This window comes from Emydura macquarii, unplaced genomic scaffold (genome assembly GCF_026122565.2).
Source record: "Emydura macquarii macquarii isolate MOO-44397 ecotype Brisbane River unplaced genomic scaffold, CSIRO-AGI_Emac_v2 contig_3530, whole genome shotgun sequence".
In the NCBI taxonomy this organism is placed as follows: Eukaryota; Metazoa; Chordata; order Testudines; family Chelidae; genus Emydura; species Emydura macquarii.
Window position 1 is genome coordinate 8,206,381 of NW_027133667.1, and position 24,778 is coordinate 8,231,158.

Consider the following 24,778-nt stretch of genomic DNA (forward strand, 5'->3'; position numbering starts at 1 on the left):
TAGTATCCCAATGCAGGTGAGTTTTGCTGATTGTGAATAGCAGATGGGACACCTTCAAATGTTTTATAGTTCTTAATTTGTTTTTTATTTGTTTTTAACACTTTCTTAAAAAAGCTCCAAGATAACATTTCTTCTATTTTCTCCAAGTTAAAAATATTCTCCGCCTCCTACATACTTATCCCCTTCAGCAATCTTCTCAGATGTTTTACTTCCTCAGAAAAATGAAAAATTTGTAGGGTTCTATATAAGCATATATTTAGTTACTCTAATGTCATAGTGACAGTCATGAATTACTTTAAAATGGTTATTAGAATTTGGAGAACACTTCTTTACTATATTAGAATAATTTTGAAAGATCAAGTTTTTGAGCTTATAATGCTTCACACTAAGCCTTTAATTTTGCCTGCCTGCTGAGCAAGGAGGATTTCACAGACAACTTCAGAACAAAGGGCATCTTGTACATTTGACTCATTGCAATTAATAATCATAACAATCTAGTCAAGTGAATTGTAATGGAAGTGGAGTGTATGAAGTCTACTTAAAACGAGAGATGCTTTAAAGAAGCTCAATTCTTCCTGATCATGCCTCCATCTCTAGTGTTTGAGCACAGAATTGGAGTAAGGAGCATCTGCGTTTTAATCATGGCCTGATACAGACTTCTTTGCTGGGCAAGGCACACATGACACATGGAGTTTTGTGAACATTAAGTGGTTGATGGTTGTAAATAGAGCTGGTTGGGGGGGAAATTGTGGTAATCGTTGCAAATTTTTTTATTTGAAATTTTGTTAGTATTTTAAAAATAAAATGTTGACTAATTCTAGTTAGAAAATGCTTTGAAAATGGAAAATGATACAATATATAATATAGATAATGATAGACTATAGAAATAGGATAGTTAGAGCATTGTGTGAGTGATTTTTTTTTTTCAGTGCAAAAAACAAGCTACCTTCCAATAAGTATTTAAAGTGTTTGTTCTTTTACATTTCAGCTACCTAACTGCAAGTAACAACCAGAATTTCTTGTGTTCTGCAAGACCATTTTTGAAGAGGGCTGCCTTGGTAATAAGTTATGTAAGTATGCGTGATTTTTAAAATGTGGCAGTGTACAGCTAAATAATATTAACATTAATGTTGCTGAATAATATCACTAACAGAACTAGAAAGCTGGAATTGCAGCTGAAATTCTATTTTAAGTGGTTTGACTATATAGTATTAACTCTCAGTTAATCTTGAAAGATAGTCCAAGAAAATTTCAACTGGACAATTAGATGAAAATGCTTTTTTCCATCTCAAATTCTCTCAGTTTTTATTGGTTGTCATTTAAAAATCGACATTTGAAAATATCCCCCAGTTACATCCTTTTCTAAATAGAGGACAAATATACAGTGTAAAAGATGCCACTGTGGGTTAGCCAGCAAATGCTGACTTTTCAATGGCAGTCACTGTAAGTGTAATGAATGAACCTCCTCTCCAGAAGATAGGTGACCACACTGCTCCAGCCAGCAGGACAGGTAATAAGAAGAAATCAAAAGGTTGCTCATTTTAGAGCCCTAATCCCCTGTTGTCCCCTACAGGCCCGCTTCTGTTTCCCTTACCTGGAGCAGTACCTAATGACATAAGTAATCCTTTTGAAACCAGCTCAAGAGTAAATCAGTGGAACTGCTTGCAGAGTGAGGTACCACTCAGCATAAGAATGGGTATTGGCACATTCATACTCGCAAACATTGTCTCTGTTTTGAGAAGGCTTGATATCCCATCCAGTCCAAGGTAGTAGTACACACTTACATTGTGGGAAGACAGTCTGACAGAAAAGGGTGGAAAACTATCCAGATACATCCTTTTCTGTATACTCCTAATGTGATTTGTTTTCTAGTTGATGTTCAGGGATTAACACCCTACTAGGCCACTAAGGCTAATAGGAATTGATTCCATAACTGCCCTGGGAATTGATTGGACATTAAGCCCTAATTTGTGTTGATTTCCCTGCAGTGTTTGCTAAATATTAAAGATCTATCTTTAAACAAAAATTAAGTGTCTGCATTTTAAAGATCTGGATTTCCATGTATGGTATAATGTTGCTAAAATAGAGGTAACCTTCTCAATAGAAGTTGTTCTTCTCTGAAGGTGATTCTTGTTTTATATTTCCGTCTCTGGATAATGGGAGCTTCCATGCCAATGTTTTCAGAACAGGACAATCCAGCTTCATTCTCACCTTACTTACTTACAAGGTACCGTACCAATAACTGCACAAACTTATTAACTATACGTAGTTTTCTTGAACTAAAATGTTTTAGTCAGAGAATAAACAATCTTTGTTTTGTTGGTTAACTTCTACACACAAATGCATTTCCTTATTGCTCTCCCAGGATTAGAAAACAGTTGGCATTATTTGAATCACTGATGCATGCAACAATGCCTGTGGGAACTATGCTGTGTATTATGCTTTTTTGTTTAAACCAATGAATTTATCTTTATAAGGATGAGGTTTGTAGTCTAGTGGTTTGAGCACGGTACTGGGAGTCCAGAAATCCCAGCTCTGAAACTAACTTTTTCTGTGATGTGCGGCAAATCACTTCACCTTTTTGTCTCAGATGCAATTTCTGTAAAATAGGAATAATGATACTTATTAACTCCTTTGGAGTGCTAACAAGCAATTAGCACTTTGAAGGTGTAAGACAAGATGGGGTGCCAAGTATTATTTCTTTGTATCTTACAAAAATACATCTCTGAGTGGGCCTGGCTGCTAGCAATTAATAACAAATAATGATCTGAAACTTGCAATTTATGTTAGCAGAAGGCTTTGGTTTTTTATCATTAGAGTCGGTGAAATAACATAAAGTAGCTAATATTGCAGCAATGATCTTTCATTGCCCCCACAGTCAAACCAAGACTGGGGTGTTGTCACTTTCCACAACCTAAGTTAGGCCAGGTCAATGCTTGGATTTGAGGTCACACTGGAGCTTCAGGAAGTATTTTTAGTTATGCAGTAAGTGATGCTCTTTCCTCTGAGTCAGACCAAACCAGTGCCCCAGGATGATGATAGGAAGCTGATTTGTATTCGGAGGCTTTGATTTAATTGTTAAATCAAAGAACACTTCTGGCTTGATAATGCAGGAAGGGTCATAGGTATGGGGATGTTGTTTTCAAGAGAGGATTTGAAAATAACAGAGAGGTTTTTGTTTCAATGTCCCCAATTGGTTCCAAATGAAAGGGGCAGCAGTCCTGTTTGATACCATGTTCCTGAAGTGCCGATTTGTTGTTTTTAAAGACTAAGGCTCAAACACAAATGAGACTACCAGACTGAGATCAAGAAGCTGTTGTTCAACATCTGGAGCAAAATTGAACTGGATCTCGTTTGAGAAACTACTTTAATAATGTGCTTCCTATTACCAGCAATAATAAAATTGCTTCCAGGGAACATGCTAGCTAATCTGGAATGTTCTAAATTGTTACCTATGATACATGTTTAGAATTTACCTTAAAGTATCTGATAGTAACAGATTTCTTATATTATAATATAAAAGACCTCGCTGTTTGTTCCTCTATTTAACGTATTTGTCCTAAGAGTAAGGTCATATGCTATATAAACCAACCTGGTATGATGCCAGTTATTTATTATTCTGTGACTAAAATGTTTTATTGTATTTGCAATTAACATTTTACATTTTTGTAATGATTGGGATAGCTTTTAAAAGAAGAACTAATTTATATTTGGGATAAGAGTGAATATTTACTTGATAATAGCACAGGATTTTTTTTTTTTTTTTTTTTTTTGTGTGTGTAGCTTTTTCTGAAAGCACTAATTGATAGCACTGCAGACTGAGCTCCTCTTTATCTGAAGGACAGGTGCGGTACAGAGGGCAGGCCGAGCTTCCCTGTGCTGTTCTGCTGATATGTCAGCCCTGACTTGGAGTAACTATCTTTAATAGGACAGAAGAGTTTTTATTGTCAAGGGCCTGTTCTGTTCTTAATGTATGCTGTAGCTGTCAACAAGGGTACCAGTTGTAAACATGTTTTGTTTGTAGAGTTGTGTAAGAACCAGAATTTCATTCCCATGGAAAATGTTGTGTTTGATTCCCTTTCCCCCCACCCCTTTCTCTCCTCTTCTAAATCAGAAATGCAAAAATTTCTGTGGGGTGTAAATTTTTGAAAGTTTTGGAAGAACAAAAATGAAGTTTTTGAAAATTTCTAGATTGGCAGCCTGGTTGGGGAGCCTATCAGTCACAACCCCAGGAGCCCAAAGTGCCAGCCAGCCGGTGTGCTTTTTCCACCTCAAGTTTTGATGCAATCGACACATTCTCATTCAATTCCTTTGAAGCAGTGTTTTCCAATGGAAAATTTCCATCAGAAATTTTTTGACCAGATCTAGACTTTTTTGTAACGTAGTCCACTCAGAGCGGGACATAGACCATAAACTGATTTCACCAGAGCCTAATATTTATGGTGTCAACTGGTATGGCTTTTCCAGCCTTCAGCAGCACAAGCAAGTGCATTAACCTAAGTTAAAAATAGGTTTCCACAATTCTTAACCATCAGAACTAGATGCATCCTGTATCCATGGCAATTTGAAATCTTTTATAAATGAATCAGTTGTGTGTTCAACCTCCTAATAAAGCTGCTGCAATTCTGTTGCGTGTGCAAGAGTACAAACAAGTAGTTCAAAGGTCAGATGGGTCACAATGGGTTTGTCTATGTGGTAACCTACTGCTCAGCAAACCAGGGTGGGAATCTACAGCACCCCAGCTTGCCGCCCTCTAACGACATGTGAAGCCTGCTACAGTGCAGGGAAAATCCTGGAGTGTGCTTTAAAGTAGTATGCCCAGATGTCCAGAAACACTCTTTTTTAAAACTCTGTACCTGGTCATTTCTTTAAACATTATCTTCAATAAAAATTTTTACTCTAAGCCAGTGTTTCTCAATTAAATTTAGCCACGGAACCCTTTTGAACTCGATAAATAATTGCGGAACCCCCCAAACTCTTAACAGTATTTTTACATATGGGGCCATAAGCAAATTATATACAAACAACTAGGTCAGCGTTTCTCAATTAAATTACACTTACACTCGATACCCTCCGCCGAAAAATCCGGGACATCTTCCCTTTTTTGGCGGCGCGGAGAGCAGCTGCTCTTGGAACCCTAACAGTGTTCCCATGGAACCCCAGGGTTCCGCGGAACACCAATTGAGAAACACTGCTCTAAGCAACACTCTGGGTCTTTTGCTGCACTGTATCACTGTCCACATGGGACGTTACTGTGCAGCAAGCTGGTGCGCTGTAGAGTCTCACCCTGGCTTGCCACGTAGTAACTTGCTGTGTAGACAAGCCCTGTGAGTGCTTTAATGGGCAGACCCTGCTGTGCAGTACTGTTTTCTAGTGGCACCAAAAGAATTTAAATTTGCTGTGAGACCTGCAGCATACTCCATTATGATGCCTGTTGCTCTAACAATGGCCTCTAGTAGGGATAATGATAGAATAGGCCTGTTCTGTCATCTAGTCAGTCTTTCAGCCAAAGCAGAAAATAAAAGGTACAGGAAATCCTACTCTTTTTGAAGACTCACTAGAGATGGGAAATATGACTGTTTGTATCCCATACAAGGAACTCTAGTCTAATGAACCACTGGTTATAAAGTTAATACTGTAAACACAAGGTTCAAGTCACTGCAAGTTGCTGTCACAAGATTTGCTATGGATAAGCAACTACAGCGCAGTGAACCTCAACCGAGCCTCTGTAACAACATGCTTAATGGGATTAGGATGAAATGGAGGAAAGATGTAATTATAAAGGTTCTGAGAGCTACAAAGCTCGATGTAAATATTTTATTGAAGTGCAGTTAGAGTATTAGCAGGGGCATTCAACAGTAGGCTTGTCATGCTTCAGACGTTTCGCACAATGTTTCTTTAGTCTGCTGTTCTTGAGGGAAAATATTGAATCCTCTGAATAAAGATGAGTACATACTGTATTACTAACACCTTGTTAAGACTGTGGAAAAATAGCCAATGTACAGTATGTCTCACAGATGGTGTAAGAGACAGACAGATAATAGATTGCAACCTTACCAGTAAGTTAGAAATAAAAATATTTTACAAAATAAGTATCTCTTCAAGTATAACTTTGTATTAACCATTGCTGGCATTGGCTGTCAGATAGCCTCAGATCCATCTGTTGGGGCTGTGAATGAGACCTAACTATGTCTTTTAACTTCACCGTTTAAACAGCTAATGACTGCTTTGATAGATGGCATTTTTTATGTAGCCAAACTGTTCTCTTTGTACTTTGGCTTTTTTGTGTGTGTTAAGTGTTTCAATAAGTAAGGTATGAGAATTCAATACAGTGGAAATTCAGAAACCCGAATAAACACTCATCTGCTAAAGTTTACTTTTTACACTTCATTTGGATTTATGATTGTTTTCTAAGTGATGCATTTAATTGTGACTGTTTGGGGCTTCAAAGGGGATACAGCTATTTGAGCTCAAGGGGCAAACCTCTGCTAGGGAAGCAGATTACTGCATCAGCTAGGTCTGGCAAGGCAAATCAATTGCAACAGCCCCTGTGGGATTTGCACTAGACCCTGGGCTAGTAAATCAATATTAAAATCAATCTCTGCAATGTACCACCCTGTTAATTAGCCATCCAAAGCATTCTGAATCTTGCACATGCTTTCTGAGTTTAGGAGCTCTTGCTGCTTTGTCAGTGTTTCATTTTATCTGCATTTCAGTGTAATATGTACAGTAGACTTTTGATTTTGGTGCTCACTTTTGGATATGGTAGGAAAATAGAGACAGCAAGAAGTTCTGGCTTGCTAACATGGGGACCGCCCAGTCGATACATTAAATTTTAAAATATATTTTCATTTTTAAAAGATGGGGGGAACCCCTCAAGGTAAAATTACAAAGCAGAGGTCTCTCCTGAAGTAGGAGCCTGTCTACCCCATGCCAGAGAGTTGAGCATTTCTCTTACTTAATCTTACATGGTTTAATGAACAGACCTGGTAGATGTTGCTATCCTGAAATATTGGTTGTTAACAGGCATTTATAATAGGGCTGTGGAGCCAATTACAAACACAGCTTGTGAAACAGAATAGCCTGTGAATGCAAATAACGGGGATGCCAAAGACAGCTTTGGGAGAAGAGGCACGGTTTAAACATTAGCATCAGACATTTATTTCTCTCAGCCATGTGTATTTCATTTTTAAAATCCATTGCTAACACAGGGTTGGAGAAAGTAGCTTGACCCTTTGAGGCAAAGAGCTAGTATCTTTTTTGTATTTATTCCACTTTCTGCTGGTGTTGGGTAGGGGAACGATCAGACTGTTTCTCTGGGTTCAGATGGACTTTTTAAACCATTTTAGAATTTCTATCTCAGCTGATTTCCAAGATCTTTCTCTCTCTCTTTTTTTAAACTTCCTGGGGCGCAGTGATTTTATATGTCAGCCATTGCCCAGGTGACTTACCATTTTCCCTCAACTTCAAACCTTGGTTGAAGCCCTGGTGTGTGGCCACCAACCTGTTAGATTGTCTGAAGGTGCCCTTTGGAATCCATTGCTGCCATTCTTTAGCTAGGGAAAGGGACCAGATTTGAACACAAAGCGCTCAGGGACTTACAGATATGGGGAGAACAAGATCAGTCTCGGGTTTTTCATATTGCAACATTATCAGGATGATTCCTCCCCCCCCCCTCCAATGTCCCGACCCCCACTCAGTTTTTACTGGCAGATCTATCTGTTTGAATGTCTCATTTCAATGTGCCTTGTTATTAAAAATCTGATATTTCAACTACTTAGCAGCAAGGTTTAGCAGGAGACTCAGAAGCAGACCTGCTAGGTTAAGGAATAGAAAGATCAGTATAGTTTATACAGCATCCTTCCCCACAATCGTGCCTTGTGGGAGATGCATCTTACTATTCAGCAAGCTACAGCTGCTTGTATAGCTCTGTATTTCAGTACTCTGTGTACCCAGCACTATATTGATAGGCAGCTTTTTTTCCAGTTGTAACAGCTCTGTAATGACAAAAGGGAATGGAGCCATTATATTTTTTGCAGTTGAGAGGGCTTTTTTCCCCCTCCATTAATGTGTATACTCACGTTTGGATCTGGTCTCCTACTGATGATGTGAAGTTGGGCTTTGTGAGAGAGAGATCATTTTACTTGTTTAAACAAATATGATTTTATGTGATTTTACTCTACATACACAGAATGCATGGGGTAGAGAGAGAACATATTATGTTATGATTATCTAAAGGAAATGCTTCAGGTTGACAAGATACAAGTAAATTCCTGTGGAAGATATGATTGGACTGATAAGCTGCTTGAGATATGTGCCCTAGTGGATATGCAAATAAATACGACTCAAATACAATACCCTTAAATAACATCACCTGGTTATAATTGCAGCAGCATGTGTTTTACAACATCCTCATGAAGTGGCTCATCATCCACACTTGATTTAGGGCTTTGCAAACAGTGAAAAGAGCCTAGAGCTGAAATCAGTTCAGCTGTTAATACATGAGTGAGAAACTCTTCTCCTAATAAAGGACATCAATGAATTCTTGTCAGCATTAAAACCCGCTTGAGTACCAGGCAAAGCACATGGGTTATTTAAACAAGGGAGTAATGAGCCACAGGGTTCTCTGGAATAGCAGCAACCCTCCTCTAGGCTTCTGTTTTCTACACCTTCCCTCACAGCCTCTTATCTTTTCTTTCCCTGACCCCAGGTTAATCTGAGCTGATATAAAAATAAAAACATTTATTTATTTCCTGTGTTCCAGACTTTGCCTGCTTTTAGTGCCCTTTAAGAGACCATTTCTCCCCCAACCCATGAGCTAAAATTTAGGTATAAAGGATACTTCTGTTCCCAGGTACCCATGCCCAGCAGCTTCTGGGAGCCTTAACAAAACTCACGCATAGGATTGACTTGTGCCACATGACAATGTCCCAGTTTGTTTGGGAGCTGGAGTGGGGGAATAGGCTGCACAATCCTGTGTGACAAAAAGAAGGGGGTCATACCCTGCCTTCTTCCCAGGCCTTTGGTGGGGATGTGCTCTGAGGGTGCCTGGAGGGAGCAATCTTTGCGCTTTCCAACTGCAGGCAAGGGGATGGCCTGTGGCCCTTATGCACCCCCATGCAATGGTGGGCGGCCACAGGGATGGGGACAACGCCACTCGGAAACATGCCTGAATAAACTTCCGAGAGGAGCCAAGTCAGAGGGGGAGAAATGAACAATAATTTACAAACAGAACAAATCCTGAGCCTAGCCCTGAGGGTGTCTTTGGGTGTCCTTTTGCACATGGAGGGGAGAACACTGAAGTGCAGCAGGCTTTTAGCAGAGAAAGCTTCTTTACAATGTTGCCAGTTTTATCATGGCTGGTGATATTTGGTGTTTTTCTTAAAGCCACAGCCCCTGGAACATGTGATTAGGCAAGAAGATCAGCCTGCCTTTTTTTTAAGTGAAAGTCGTTGTAGAGAAAAGCATGAAAACTTGAACCCTTGAGGCTCAAAAACCAGAAGGCATTTAAAAAGAACACGTTTATATAATATTTAATTCTCATAGTTTTTAGCTAGTCTCATAATTTTGTGGGGGGAGCGGACTCACAATTTCTGTATGGTTGGCGTCGGCAGTACTAAGATTGTGACACTTCCATTCTAATCATTCTCAATTACTGCCTGCGGCAACAGACAATCCATCAAGTATTTATGTCCTATATTGTTTATGGGTTTAAACAGTGGCCTAAAATAACACTCTGCACTAAAGGCAATCCGTTCAGATAGCAGAATCATGTTCCTGTTTTCTGCAACAGATGCAATAAATGTTGTGCCAAATGAAGCACATGACTATAAATCTAGAGGATTTGAAAGTGTGGGTCACCATGACAACATCTAGGAGCTAAAGAAAGCTTGCAACTTCTGAATATATCAGAGACTGTGTGACTGGGAAAGCCACATTGGACAAATACTGAAACTTGGATTTCCATGTTTTCAGTGTGCAATTAAAAAATAATGTCCACTGTAATGCAAACACAGTTAACTGGCTTGGTAGGGGTGCGGTGGGAGGGACATGTCAATTGACAGTAAGTAATGCCAATTAAGAGGCAGATTCCTCCAGTTGTCTCCTCACCATGACCAGTTACCCTATGTTATCTGGGCTGGAAAGCAGCAGGCTTGACAGAGAGAAATGTTTTTAGCACTGTATTCCCCTCCTTGAAATTCCAGCAGAATTGAGTAGTAATACAGAAAAGATGACTAATTTCAAATGTAATTTATTTTCAGTCATCTAATAAAAAGGAAATACTTAAGTTGCTGACCATAGCTAGTCCCCTAAAATGTAATTAGCCCTTGGAATAATTCCATGAAGTTTCATCTCTGTTTAAAATTGCAAATTATTTCTATCCTAGGTCAGCTTTTGAAATAATGTTTTTGGAAGGTTATGCCTGCATTGAACACTCTCTTTACTCAAGCATTCTAGGTAAGAGATGCATTGCTGGATTTACAAGAAATCGTGTGTGCATCTGAATGCAGCTCCTCCCCACCCCCTCTATTTAAGTAATGGAAGCAACAAAAAAAAAAAAAATCAAAATAAGTTCAAGAGATTTATATTTTAACTAAAACTTGTAGCATATTTAGTCTCTACATTTGTATAAAATGTGCAGGTTCATACATTGTAAAAGTTGTTTGCTTAACATAACAGAGAACGTTAAACCACTCCTTTCTATCTGTGATAATTTTCTCACCTCATTCGTCTGTCTGCAAGCATTGAAGAAAAGTTTTGAATGCTACATTGCTCTTACAGAGACAATTCCTCTCAGTCTGAGATATCACATCTGTAGTAAAGACGATAAAACAGCTATCTACTATTTATGGAAAACATAAATCTTTTAGGCCTGGATACACTGCAGGGTTTCATAACACATTTTTTGCAAAAACTGTTTACATTTTCCAATTTTGACAGAAAAATTGAACCCCCCTCCCTCCCAAATTTTTTAGATGCACAGCTGATAGGAGAACATTCAAGATTACCAAAATTGAAAGACTCAAAATTGTTGGTGGTAAGAAACATAACTAGTAGAATTTTTACAATTCAAAAAGGCCGGCTGCAAAATCAGAGTTTTTTCTGTTTTGCTAGTCTGAGATGTGTGGTGCATGCTTTCTCAGGTAAGTTTAGTGAGTGCTCTCAGGACTGACAGCCGGCGAAATGGGCAAGGGTTCTGTATGCAGTCGTACAGAGATACGCACCAGCCAATTATGTATAGTACATAACATCTTTTGTAGGATTTAAAGTAGTTCACTCCTGTTGGCAGACTGCATTTAAGGGACTTGAGTGTTTCTATACCTAAATGTAATAACTGCTTTGAGCAGGGGATTGGACTAGGTGACCTCCTGAGGTCCCTGCCAACCCTCAACTTCTATGATTCTATGAATTGTCTGTCTACTTGAGTAATCTGCCTCCAGAGGTGAACTGTGCCTGATGTTTATGAGGAATGCAAAAACACTCCAGTGGGGAGGGAAACAGGTCCATTCACAACCCTTCATCATCATGCCGACCTAACTTTCCAGCGGAGCCTACTGCTTTGTTACACTTGCCTATATATCTATCTGGAATTCCTTTTAAATCACACTAACCTGACTCAATTTGCTGTAATATCAAATTCCACGTGTTTGTTACATGCTGCATAAAGCTTTATCAGCTTTTGTATTAGGGAGAGCGGGTGTAGAAGACCAACCTGTCTGTCCTCTAAACCCTTCAGTGTTTTGCTCGTCTGTATCAAGTCTTCTCTCTTTCCCCCTCTCTCTTGAAGCTAAATAGTCTAAGCATGATGAGGCTTCAGACTTGTGTGGTCATTAGATGTATCTTCTATGTGGGATGACAGTTGAGATGCTCATTGAACATACCAATACACAAGATGCACTAAGGGCCTTTTGATTAACTCAGATCACTCATCCTCTGAAAATTTAAGACCTTTCAAGTTGGATATCCAAAATTACTAGTCGCTTTTGAAAAATCTTAGCCACATTTGTAACAATATTACAGCCTGAAACTGCTTACTGAGTGATGTGTTAATGGTTTTCATTTGGAAATACTGTCAGTCATGCCATACCATGTTGCGAGCTTGTGGGATTGTATAACACAAATGCTGATCAAGGCTGAGCTATGTCACCTTGTGAACTGGTGAATCTCTGAAAAACCCCTGTGTGCCATGGGAAGTGATTGTGCTGGCTTACAAGGGCATTCTTCCTTTACAGGGAGTACTGAGCCAGTGGCCCTACATGATGATGAGTATAGAGCTGATTTGAAAATTTTTATTCAAAACTTTTTTTAGATGAAAAACTATTTCTCTTACTTTTTTTCCTATGTGGGGAAAAGATTCCCCTTCCTTGTTCTCTTTTTCCTTTTCTTACCCTTTACAATGGCAAAATGAAAAGGGGGGAAAACCAAATGGAAAACCTAAAAATTGTGGGATTTACTATTTATATATCAAAATTGGGGGGGAAATTTTTGCAAAAAAAAATATCCTGCAAATGTAATTTTTCCCATGAAACATCCTTATGACTTTTTGATCAGCTCTGGTGTTTTGATCAGCTGGGCAGGTGTTGTATGCGGCTTGAGATGGTGTCTTTTGGATGAGAAGTAAAATCAAAATCCCAACCACTTGTGGGTATTTTTTTTTTTTTTTTTTTTTTTTTTAAGTTTCACATAAGGTTTGTTGTTCTCTGGTGTCTTGGCCAAATTCCCATATGGGTAATTCTATACTGCCTGCCTAAAGTCATTGTTAGATACAGTGTCTTGCATCTTGTGTCCTAAATACTGGGTAGTGTTCTGCATACTACTGAGTAACTACTCTGTTTTCACACTAAGTGGTGAATGAAATGATCCTTTATGTGTTTGTACATCTCTTGGGAGTCCTTTGGAATCACTTTAATAAATCTGTGAGGTACCAGAGTGTGATATATAAAAACCGAGGCACAGATGAACAAGTGCTATCCTGTATAAATTATTATTTATATGCAAGTCTCTGTGCTTTCTGGTTCTGTATATTATTTGTCCTTTTCTTTTTTTAAACCAATGAAAGTTTTATAGTCTAAGAATTTCACAGTTCCTCCTCAATGGGTTTTGTGAGCACTGAACCAATTTCAGCAGCTCACAGAGAAATGTATTTAAACTCTTTTCTGTAAACGTGGTTTGAGGGAGCAGCTTTCAGGTTTGCAAATAGGTAGGTGCCAAGTCTACAGTCCTGTTCAAATCTATGGAAGCCTTCACATGTCCCAGAGGGTTGCATGTTTCCCATGCCCCCACCTTCCAATCCCCTCTGCATTACAAAAGCCAAATAACTAAGTTAGAAGTATCTCTCCCCCCTCCACTTTTGCAGCCTCCCTCATGCCAACTGCTCATGCCCCCGCCCCCCTATGATGGGAATCCGAATCGCCAGGTTCCAACCTTGGTCTGGGCTTGCCCCTTGTGCCAGGGAGCAGGGGGTCTGATGTAGGAGCGGCCATAGCAGCTCTACATAGCCCATTAATTCCTCTGCACCCGGGGAATCTTCAAATAGCTAGTTTAGCCAGAATTAGGGCTGCTTTGTATCGCAGGGTTCATGCAATACTACCATAAGAGACTGGTTGGTTGGTCTCTCTCTTGTATATACGTATGTAATTTTAATTTTTGATTACTTTTTTTGTAAGAATAAAATGTTACCTAGAATTAAAGCAGGTAAAAAAATAATAAATCACCTCAAAATATAATGTTCAAATAATATATGCAGAACAGTCAAGTCACTCAAAAGTTGATGTATAATTCTCATATAGCGAGCATTGGTTTAAAGTTTTATAATATTTATAAATAACATGTTGAAATTTATATTTATAAAATGGTGTCTTACTGTCTTCATATATTTTTATTTTGTCGCCAGTATAATGGACAACTATATTTGGATCAGTGTGAACTCACTTTGCTCTCAACATAAGAAGAAACTTGCATGGAATCAAGAAACATTCTAAGTATTGTATTTCTATTTCATCTTACAGATTTCTGACTTATTCCTACCTCCTGGCCTTCAATGCCTGGCTTCTACTAGCACCAATTACTCTGTGCTATGACTGGCAGGTCGGGAGTATTCCTTTAATTGAGTCGATATGGGATGTGAGGAATTTAGCTACAGTTCTCCTGGTGGTGGTGATGATATTACTCAGCCTACATTGCATAACAGCATTCAAGGTAATTAAAACAAACAAACAAAAAAAGTACACTAAAATCATATCAATTCTTTGTTATTTTTGTTACCTAATCTTTGAGGAAATGACCAATAAAAAACAACAGAATTGAGGGTTGGTTTTTTTTCCCCTAACAGAATGGAGAGTAAGAGGAAAAATACTTCCCCATAACTCTCACAGGAAAATCCCCAAGACTAAATTCTGCCATTGGATATATGCATGCAGCTCCCATTCATTCGGTCTGAGTCCAGAATTTAGCCAGAAATCTTGTATTAAATTATTATTAATGATCCAAAGCCCATTAAAGTCAATTGAAAAACTTTCATTGATTTCCATGAGCTTTGAACATGACCTAAGGGTCCAATCTAATTGCTGTTAATCAATGGGAACTTTGCTGTTGGCTTCAGGTGTACTAGCTTTTGAGGGTTAAGTTGATGGTTTTTATCTGTACCTCTATACCAACTAAAACATAAATATGGGATACGGTAAGAGGGAGACAATGGGATGTAGTAAGTTGAAAATGATGTAGAAATCATTATTTAGCACAAATGACATATTGTTTAAAAAGAAGTTGGTCCAGTAAAAGATATTACCTCATCCCTGTCTCTCTAGTATCTTGGGATCATCATGACCAAAATCATAATGCAGACAATGTTATTTAAATCTACTTTCATGTCTCAGTATTGCAGATACAACTCTACTTGCATTGCAGACATGTAAATGAGATTATACAGGATTTGTGTGGGGACAGAGAATCAATATATGTCTAAAATAAGTGGCATCCCCAGTAATAAGGGACTGTTATGACTGGTTAAATAATATCTTGTGCTACAGGTGAGAATAAAGAATTACCTAGGGGATTGATAATTTTTAAGAGTTCCTAAGGAGTATAGATAACTAAGCTGAAAAACCATTTTATGGTAACAGACAGCCTTTTAATACCTGAATTATGCCAAAAAGTGTAGGTCACACTCAGACTGCCTCCACGCCCAAAGTTCTGTATGTGTTCTTGATAGGAGGATAAAAATGACAAAGATTTTTGGATTGTTGAGTGATTAGTTTGGATTCTTTTCAAGGTCAGCTGATGCCATATGGAAAACCACTCTATTTACAGATGCTGTAGTTCTGCCTACAGTCATATGTCTTCTGTATTTGTCTTGCTCTTATTTTTTATTGCTAGCTACTTTGATGTAAAATCAGAATCTTTGCAGAGGATTTTCAAAAGAGCTCTGCTTTGATCTAGCTCTGCTCCAGTTGAAGTAAAAAAATTCCCATTTGCTCAACACTGAGTACTTCTGAAATCCCACCACTCTTTTTTCCTTGAGATTTCACTAGCCTCTTTTCTTTTACCAGTTGTCAAAATTAGGGTTGTGTTCAATGCAGTAATTTCATTTCCCAGGAGTTTGCTTGTTTGCGACTTTGAGATCATATAGTTAGTTCCCTCCCAAGCCATTTTTGGTTGGAGATCCTGGCTCAGACGAACACCAAAACACACAATAAAATGCATCCCAAACTATCTGGTTTCATGTCCAACCCATATTAAACCATAAATGTCAGGGTTTTGACATGGAACCATAATCAGCCTAGGTTTACCGGCTTTACAGCAAACCTGTCCTGAATTTGGAGTTAGTAATGAATCCTGGATTAAGCGGAGGTACAAGTGAATTTGTTTTATTGTGACTGTTTCACACAGTTCTAGTCATCATTAGAAAGGGCTGAAATATTCTGAAGTTCAGTGAGGAAAAAAGGATTTTTTTGGTAAACAATTTCCCCATTTTTTACTAGCTTTTTGCAATAATTTGCATCATTACCTGCTGTGGAGAGGATTATGATGTCCCAAGCAGTAAAAGTTAAGGTGGGGAACAAACAATAGGAACATATTAATTTTGTAGAAATAAATTATTCTGTTTTCATTTGTATGTTACTATTAAAAAAGGCAGAGAGGGGGAAGGAGTACAGAGAACATGACTTGCAGGCATAATTTCTTTTTATTATGCTACTTTTAAAAAAAAAATTACATATCTAAATGAGAAATCAGTGGCTTTTTAAGATGATGCAGCTCACTTGTAAAGGTAAATACTATTGTTCTACCAGATAAATAGCAGGCTGTCCTGACTAGTTTGCCTACGCTATTTAGCATGAAGCATATCAAGTTATTTCACATTGAATCAAATGTTCTGCTTTCTTTTTTAAATAATTCCATGAATTCACAGTTTAATTATCTGTTGCCCTTTCTCCTCTTCCCATAACACAGTATAACCTAGAAGTGATAGTTTACAATTTTGCTAAGGAATGGTTTTAACATTAATAAGGCAAGAATTACATATATGCTCTATTAATGTCTAGAGAGACAAGGTGGGGGAGGTAATATGTTTATTGGGTCAATTTCTGTTGGTGAAAGATACAAGCATTCAAACTTACAGAGAGCTCTTCAGGTCTCTTTGTAAGCTCAAAGTTTTGTCATTTTCACCAACAGAAGTTTGCCAAATAAAAGATATTGCCTCATCCACCTTGTCTGTTTAATATCTTGGGACCAACATGTCTACAACAACGCTGCAAGCTATTCTTCTTCGAGTAGTGTCCCTGTGGGTGCTCCACTCTAGGTCCTGGTGTGTCCTTGCATCCTCGATCGGAGATTTTTTTTCACCAGCAGTGCTCATCCGGGTTGCGCAAGTGCAATCCGCATCTCGCGGCGCCATTGGCGCCCTTTTTGGCACGCACAATCTTGACACCCTCAGTTCCTTCTCAAACATCCATGGTCCAAGACGGAGCTTCCAGCAGTTCCTCAGAGCTTGATAGAGAATCTCTCAACTTTACTTTTTTTAAACCAAATTTAGTCAGTTGTCACTAGTTATAGTTACCACAGTTTATTTATAAAAAAAAACAAAAAAACCCAAAAACACCTCAATACTTATTTTTCCCTTAGGCTAGGTTAGTTCTTTCCCTTCCTCAGGACAGTACGACATGTCAGGCTCGCCCAGCTTCAAGCGCTGCACCTCCTATGGAGACGCGATGCCAGTGTCCGATGGGCACGCAGAGTGCATTAGATGTCTTGGTGAAGGACACATTTCTCTAAAATGTCCTCACTGTAGAAACCTTAAAGCCAGAGCCAGGCATGATAGGGATCTTCACCTGAAGCTCATTCTGATGGAGAAATCTCTCGGACCTGCTTTGGACCCTGGACATAGTAAACACTTGTCGCAGGAAAGCTCTAGCAGGAAGAGACCCTCCAGAAAAAAACACAGGAAAAAAACACAGGCTCTCTCCTGTTAAGGAAAAAAGACTCAATATCAAAGAGGCCGCATATTCCTCTGGTACAATGACTCCTGAGCTACAAAGTGACCCTCATAGCCCCGTATTGGAGCCAAGAGTCAAGTCTCACCATCCCTACTTGGAAACAATGCTGTCGAAATCAATGGCCCGTAGGGCAGCGAAACCTGCCACTAGCTCGGCACTGACAAAACCCCCGGCGCCAACAAATACTACGGAGCCAAAATCCACCAGCACCATTGCATCGGTTCCAATAACATATCCAGTACCGTTGGCTCCGGCAACGTATCTGGCACCACACAAGAATGGCAAAATTTAGTTCTCTGGGATATGTTTGATAAAAGGGAGCAATATCAATCATGTATAAAGGAGGGTCAGTTAGTTGCTAGGATGGCATTACAGGCCTCCCTTGACATTGCCAATACCATGGCCAGGACAGATGCAGCCACGGTAGTCATGCGCAGATCATCATGGCTTCATTCTGCAGAGTTACCTAAGCAGCTGCAATCCACGATCGAAGATCTGCCATTTGACAAGGTGAAGAAAACAGATGAAGTGATGCATACAGTGAAATATTCTTGGGCCACACTCCGTACCCTCGGGATATACACACGTGCGACAAAAAGAAAACCATTTAGGTACCAATCTTACAAATCCAGATATCAGCATCAATCACAGTACAGATGACACGATCCATCAGGTAATAGACAAAGACCTCAGCAACGCAGACAATCAAATCAGCAGCCGTCAACATCTCAGGCTGCTCCATTGAAGCCTCAATTTTGAGGTTTTGGTTGAGGGACTGTTCGACCTCCCCCAAATTCCAGAGCTGGAAATGATACCAAATACCGTTATTTTTTATCATTGAATACGCCCGTTTTATCAAGCTTGGGCAAACATCTCCACAAAGGAGTCTTGGAGATTATCCACTCAGGATATACTATCCCCTTCATCTCCAAACCTACTACCCAACTTCCTTCCCCGTCCCTCTTCAGGGACCCCTCTCACGAGCATCTATTACAACAGGAGGTCGATTGCCTGTTGCAGGCAGGTGTCATACAACATGTCCCACCTCAGCACAAGGGTAGAGGATTTTATTCTCATTATTTCCTGACCCAAAAGAAGAACAGAGGTTGGAAACAGATTTTTAGACCTCAGGAGGTTGAACAAGTTCATACAGGTACAAAAATTCAAGATAGTCACTTTGGCTACTATAATACCCTGCTAGGCTGGGGAGCACATCTACAAGAACATACCATATAGGACAAGTGGTCCACAGAGGAAACAAGTCTCCATGTAAATGTACTGGAACTACATGTCATCCGCAACACGTGTTCCCACTTCCTTCCTATAATAAGAAACAAATCCTTAAAAATCATGATGGATTATATCACATGCATGTTCCACACCAACCGACGAGGGGCACGATCCAACTCTCAATGCACGGAAGCAATAAAACTGGAATTGGTGTATACACCACAACATGGATATATCAGCCTCCTACTTACCCGGGGGTCAGAACATCACCGCAGACATTCTAAGCAGGCACTTTGGCAGCAACTACAAATGGGAGTTGCACAAGGGAGTCCTGAGAAAAGTATTCCAACTATGGGGTTACCCCAAAATTGACTTATTTGCCACAGCACAGAACTGCAAATGCCGTCACTACTGCTCAAGAGCGGGATTAGGGAACACATCAATGGGGGACACGTTTCTTCTAGACTTGAATGTGTAACTATTCTATGCTTTCCCACCCCTACTGCTGATATCCAGAACTCTGCACAAAATATGCAAGGACAAAGCAAGAGTAATATTGATAGCTCCACTGTGGCCCAGGCAAACGTGGTTCACTTCCCTGATACAAATGCCAGCATGCAAACCTGTTTCACTTCCACTTCTCCGCGATCTCCTATCTCAGGACAGTGGCTGTATTCTTCATCCAGACTTAAAGAAACTACATCTGACAGCCTGGTTCCTAATTGGTTCCGACACACAGAACTACAATGTTCAGAATCAGTAAAACACATATTGCTAAATAGTAGGAAACCTGCCACAAGAAAGACTTACCTGCAAAAATGGCACGGGTTTTCCACATAGTGCCACACAAAACAGATCTCCGCCATCGATGCACAAATCCCAGCTATTCTTGACTATCTTCTCAACCTGAAGGAGACCGGACTATCGGTCCGTTCTCTTAAGGTACACCTAGCAGCCATTAGCACTTTCTACAAATAGACAACAAATTAATCTTTACACACACTCTATAGTGAAATGTTTTATCACAGGTATGCCGAACATATACCCAGACATTCGCCCTCCCACGATACCATGGGATCTCAACCTAGTGCTCAAAATCATCATTAAACCACCTTTCGAGCTGCTAGCACCTGCTCCCTACCATATATGTCTATGAAGGTGTAGTTTCTAGTCACCATTACATCGGCACAACTGGTAGGGGAACTTGGGGCACTCATGGTACATCCGCCGTATACAATCTTTCACAAAGACAAGATGTCCCTTAGACCCCACCCCAAGTTTATCCCCAAGGTTGCGTCATCTTTTCATATAAGTCAACCTATTCACTTACCTATGTTTTACCCAAAACCTCTCAACAGTGTGCAAGAAGCGACCCTCCACACATTGGACGTTAGACGAGCTATAGCTTTCTATCTAGAAAGAACAAAGGCATTTAGGAAATCACCCAAATTGTTTATATCACTGGCAGATCACTCCAAAGGGAAGGCTATCTCCAAACAAAGGGTGTCTAAGTGGATTTCAGGATGCATTCACTCCTGTTACGCACAAGCAGGTGTATCACCACTGCAACGAATCAGAACACATTCCACCAAGGTGGTCTCCACATCCATAGCTTTTTTGCACAATGTCCCAATTATAGAAATATGTAAAGCAGCCACCTGGGCATCGGCTCACATGTTCACGAAGCATTACATTATCGACCAAGCTTCAAGGGCTGATACAGCAATTGGACTATCCGTATTCTCTTCTATTCAACCTAAGATCTCTGAGGCTCCCGCCTCCTAATCAGGGCACTGCTTGAGAGTCACCTAGAGTGGAGCACCCACAGGGACACTACGTGAAGAAGTGAGGTTACTCACCTTGTGCAGTAACTGAGGTTCTTCAATATGTGTGTCCCTGTGGGTGCTCCACTACCCACTCTCCTCCCCTCTACTTCGGAGTTTATACATATGGCTTCATGGTAGAAAAGGAACAGAGGGTGGCGCCACGCAACCCAAACGAGCACTGCTGGTGAAAAAATCTCCGATCGAGGACGTGCCAAGACCTAGAGTGGAGCACCCACGGGGACACATCTCGAAGAATTTCAGGTCCTGCACAAAGTGAGTAACCGTCTCTTCTCTATCACATGTGCAAGCACACAAACACACTCCGGTAGCATTTTCTCTTCTGTGGTACTAAGAATAGGAAATCTTATGTGCAAATGACTGTGGCAAAGTCAAAGACTTTTGCACAGTAAATGCTGAATTTTGTTTTCCGTGGTGGCGGTGGTGGAGTGCATGCCCACATGGCACGCACACGCATAGGATTATAGAATAAATTATGTGGACTGTAATTACAGAATGCATGTGTTGGATTGATGGCTTTGTTGCCACTGAATTTTAAACCAGACTAATTTGTTGTTGATGCTTGTGATTAGGGTAATCACACTGTTGCAATGTATGTGCAATGCTGATAGAGGACATTTAAGACATGAAGGTTGATTGTTCCATTTAATTTTATGAATGCTCTATATTTATACCCCAGAAGGAGCATAAGAGTGATAGCTCTGAGGTTTCTTCTCACTAGTTTTGCATATGCCATGCTTGGAACAGGGCCACATATTTCACTGGAGAGAGATTTACAGTGGAAACTGCACAAATTGGAAAGGCAGCTGTCCAGTTTTTGATTGTTTAGTAGAATTAGTGTCACTGCTACTTTGTCTTTCCCTTTGCTTCTGTTGTCTTCAGCTTTGCTACTCTCCTTGTATAACAAGAAAATGCATCAGTAAACGCTGCTTCCTACTCTTTAGTAGCCTTGATTATGTGAGTTCACAGAAGGTTGTCTGTTTCCTGTGCATCTGTAACTTACTGTGACTCTGTTACAGGTCACACGTTGAACATCGTTCCCCATTCTGGAAAGCATACTGTCTAGGCCTCCAAGGACAGAAAAAGCTGCACTACCTAAATAAGATTTACCACTCCAACTATACCTTTCATATCTGCAGGCACATTTTTCAGTTGCCGCAATCTTTCCCGTTACTCAGCTGCTAATGACTGTAGCAAATAATGCTTGACAGGGCTTAAGAAGAGCCTTGTCTCCTGTAGTACTTCTGGATTCCCCTGTGCTCTTAGTGACAAAGGACTCAGATACAATCTTAGACCAAGGTTTTCAATGATTTGGGGTGCCTCAGTTTAGGGGTGCCCAATCTGAGACTGCTTAATGAGGCCTTGTTTTCAGAAGGCAGGAGGTCCACTTTTTCTGAAAATCAGGCTCCTTTCTGGAGTCTCAAACTGGATGCTGCAAATTGAGGCCAAGATTTTCCGTAGTGACTAGCAAACTCCAGTCCCCCATGTGGAAGTGTCCTGAGTGGCTATTAGAGAGAAGAACTTTCCATACACAACCAGATTAAGTAAAAAAAGGTATTAAAACTGATTTAGATCTGTGTATATGGGAAGGAAAGGAGAGGCGGAGGGGAAGGGTAGAGAGGCAGGAAACCCTCTTGTTAAGCCCTAAATTTTATATAAAACTTAATTAAAGGAGACAGGGGCAGGAATAGAACACTGTAAACCCAACCTTAGCAACAAAGAAAGGAACTGGTATATTTTCCAGACTTGGGGCTAGATGGATTACAAGAGTGTCACTGAAAATAATGACCGTTTTAAATTCCGGCTACCAACTAAATAAGTTAAAAGTATCTACTGTCCCTCTAAAGCTAGAAATAGTAGCAAAAGCAACTGCTTACAGTACCTGGCTTTCCATGCTGAAGGAGACACTTCCTGCTGAGACAGTGGGGAGAAATGATGCTTGGCATACTGTCAGGGCGACAGCATTTTCATTGGCATATCACAGTTATTCAGTGAGCACGAAAGGAAAACCCTTTACATGGTTGATCTGCCACTCTCCTTGGCATTTTTAGGCCATTGTATTATTAGTAGTATGATTAAATTGCAGCTTGTCTTCTATTTGTAGCTGTAAGATCTGCAGAGCACGCAGTGGGTCAGATGCCATGCCGCTCATGCAGGCAAAATTCTTGTGTGCTTAGCCTGCATAAAGTCTAGAATTTGGCCTATGCTGGTGTGGGGGAAGAACTCTGTGTCTGTGTGTGTGTGTGTGTGTGTGTGTGTGTGTGTGTGTGTGGGGCGGGGGCAGGGAGAATCATTCACACCAAAATTAATGTGGACAGCACAATCACAAAAATGAGGATATCCTATCTGAAAAAGTTGAAGGTCATTTTAGGATGAATTTAAGGTGCTTTGTGACTGACTTTATTCCCTCTGAATAAACCCTTTATTACCACTGAACTCTCCTTGGCATTTGTACTCACAATTGACATTGACCAAAGCACCTTCTGGCAGTTTCTGCTGCAAATAAGTATAAGGTGCTATAAATACTAGCTAAACCTACTTTTTTTTGTGTCTGGCTGAGAAGGAAGCATTATTTGTTTTTAAGACCTACAAATCTCTAGTGGTCTGTGGGTTGTTTTTAGAGTATTTGCCTTGCTGCCATATGTAATATAGCTACATATGATGCAGGAGAGCTGGATGCTTTTCAGATTATAATCACTATATGTAATTAAGGCAAAGTATTATCATCGAACCATTCTATTATATATAGTTGTCCACTGGCTTTTTCTTAAAATAGAGCTGTTTCTCACATTTCTGTATGTATGTTCCTTAGTTCTGGCAAGATACTTAATACAGAATTATTTGTTTCTTGCTGTAGACTGAATGATTTTTGCCCTTTACAGAGTGGCTTATATGTAGGGAGAAAAGCCATGGAGATTCCTCAGTGATCCCACAAACTATGCATTCCCTGGCTGTAAATGTTGAATAACTTCCTATTTTATATTTGTTTATATAGTTTTCACTAGCACTTGTTGAGTGTATTCTATTGTGCTCTTTATCTTAGTCTGCAAGTTTGAGGCCTTTGCATGGTTTCCCATGCTTGGCATCTCATTAGTAAATCACTGTGTATGGACCTTTCTCAGAGCAATTACCTTTTTAAAATATCCTATAATACTAACAGCACAGTCTTTGAAAGTATGTCTAGCAAAATTCTTCTGCCCTAACCCCCCAGAACAATGCTTGTTCCCAAATGCTTCAAAGACACTGCAAGGTGAATAAGGCTATTTATCTATCACATATATTTGAATAGCTGGAAACCACAGTCATTTTCATAAAAGGTCCATTTAAAACAAATCCTGCTTTTATTTTCCTGAGGACCCACATGAATTCCTAACACCACAGCTAAGGTTAGTACTGATGTTCTTCATGGTTAGCAATGAGGTTTTCTGTGCCTCATTAGATGTTAACGTTTGCTTCAGGGAGGGAGCAATAAGCCAGATAGACCCTGCTTAGCTGAAACTGAAGGAAGGGGAAGAAAAAAGTATTTGGAGGAACTCTGCATGTTTTGCTGGTTGACTTTTAGGAGCATGGAAATCTGAAGCCTGATCAGCTAAGTATCATTGCTCTTGATGGAAAATGCCATAGAACCCTTCCTGAGATTATGGATATGTCAACCAGAAAATGCAAGCAAAAGAAAAAAATGACTGCAATCTCTCTGTATGCAGCTGCCAACCTGGTAAAAATCATTCTGTTCATGTTCTTTTTTTCTTGGTGGTCGTTTTAGTTGAAAGGCAAAGCAGGTTTGACGTGCTAAGTAGGTGCAGCCCAAACTGAAGTACTTCTCATATATATGAAAATTAACAGAATACTCAGCATCTCACAGCGCACAATCCTCAATTCCTGTGGGATTTTTTCATGCATGTAAATAGTTTTGGCATTTCCACCTTTTTTTTTTTTTTTTTTTTTTTTTCACTGAAGAATTATGTTTTTAGGGCTCTCCTCTTTTTTTATTAACCTGGAGGGGGAAAAAAGGAGACTGTCAAGGGCCAGATAAAATGAGTGGGAATACTACTTTTGACCTCTGTGAGCTTTGGATCAGGGCATGAAATGAATAAGGCAGATGTCTTGATGATTGATTAAGAAATGTCTCCAGGCCATAGAGTAACTGTTTCCCGTTTTGAGTTGGTTTTCAATATACAGTGTGGTTTCAAGGTCTGTCCCATTATTTGTATT

The 24,778-nt window shown here is 39.7% G+C and overlaps 1 protein-coding gene across 4 annotated transcripts in view; it reads left to right on the forward strand.

Annotated features, from left to right (window-relative positions):
* Positions 1 to 24,778, forward strand: part of TMTC1 (transmembrane O-mannosyltransferase targeting cadherins 1) — a 191,137-nt gene that overhangs the window by 73,367 nt on the left and 92,992 nt on the right. For 3 of the 4 annotated variants that reach the window (XM_067536271.1, XM_067536272.1, XM_067536273.1), the window contains 3 exons: positions 989 to 1,070; positions 2,124 to 2,227; positions 14,010 to 14,199. In XM_067536271.1, the coding sequence (XP_067392372.1) occupies positions 989 to 1,070; positions 2,124 to 2,227; positions 14,010 to 14,199 (376 nt within the window). The remainder of the gene's footprint in view (positions 1 to 988; positions 1,071 to 2,123; positions 2,228 to 14,009; positions 14,200 to 24,778) is intronic. The other variant, XM_067536274.1, reaches the window with a different exon arrangement.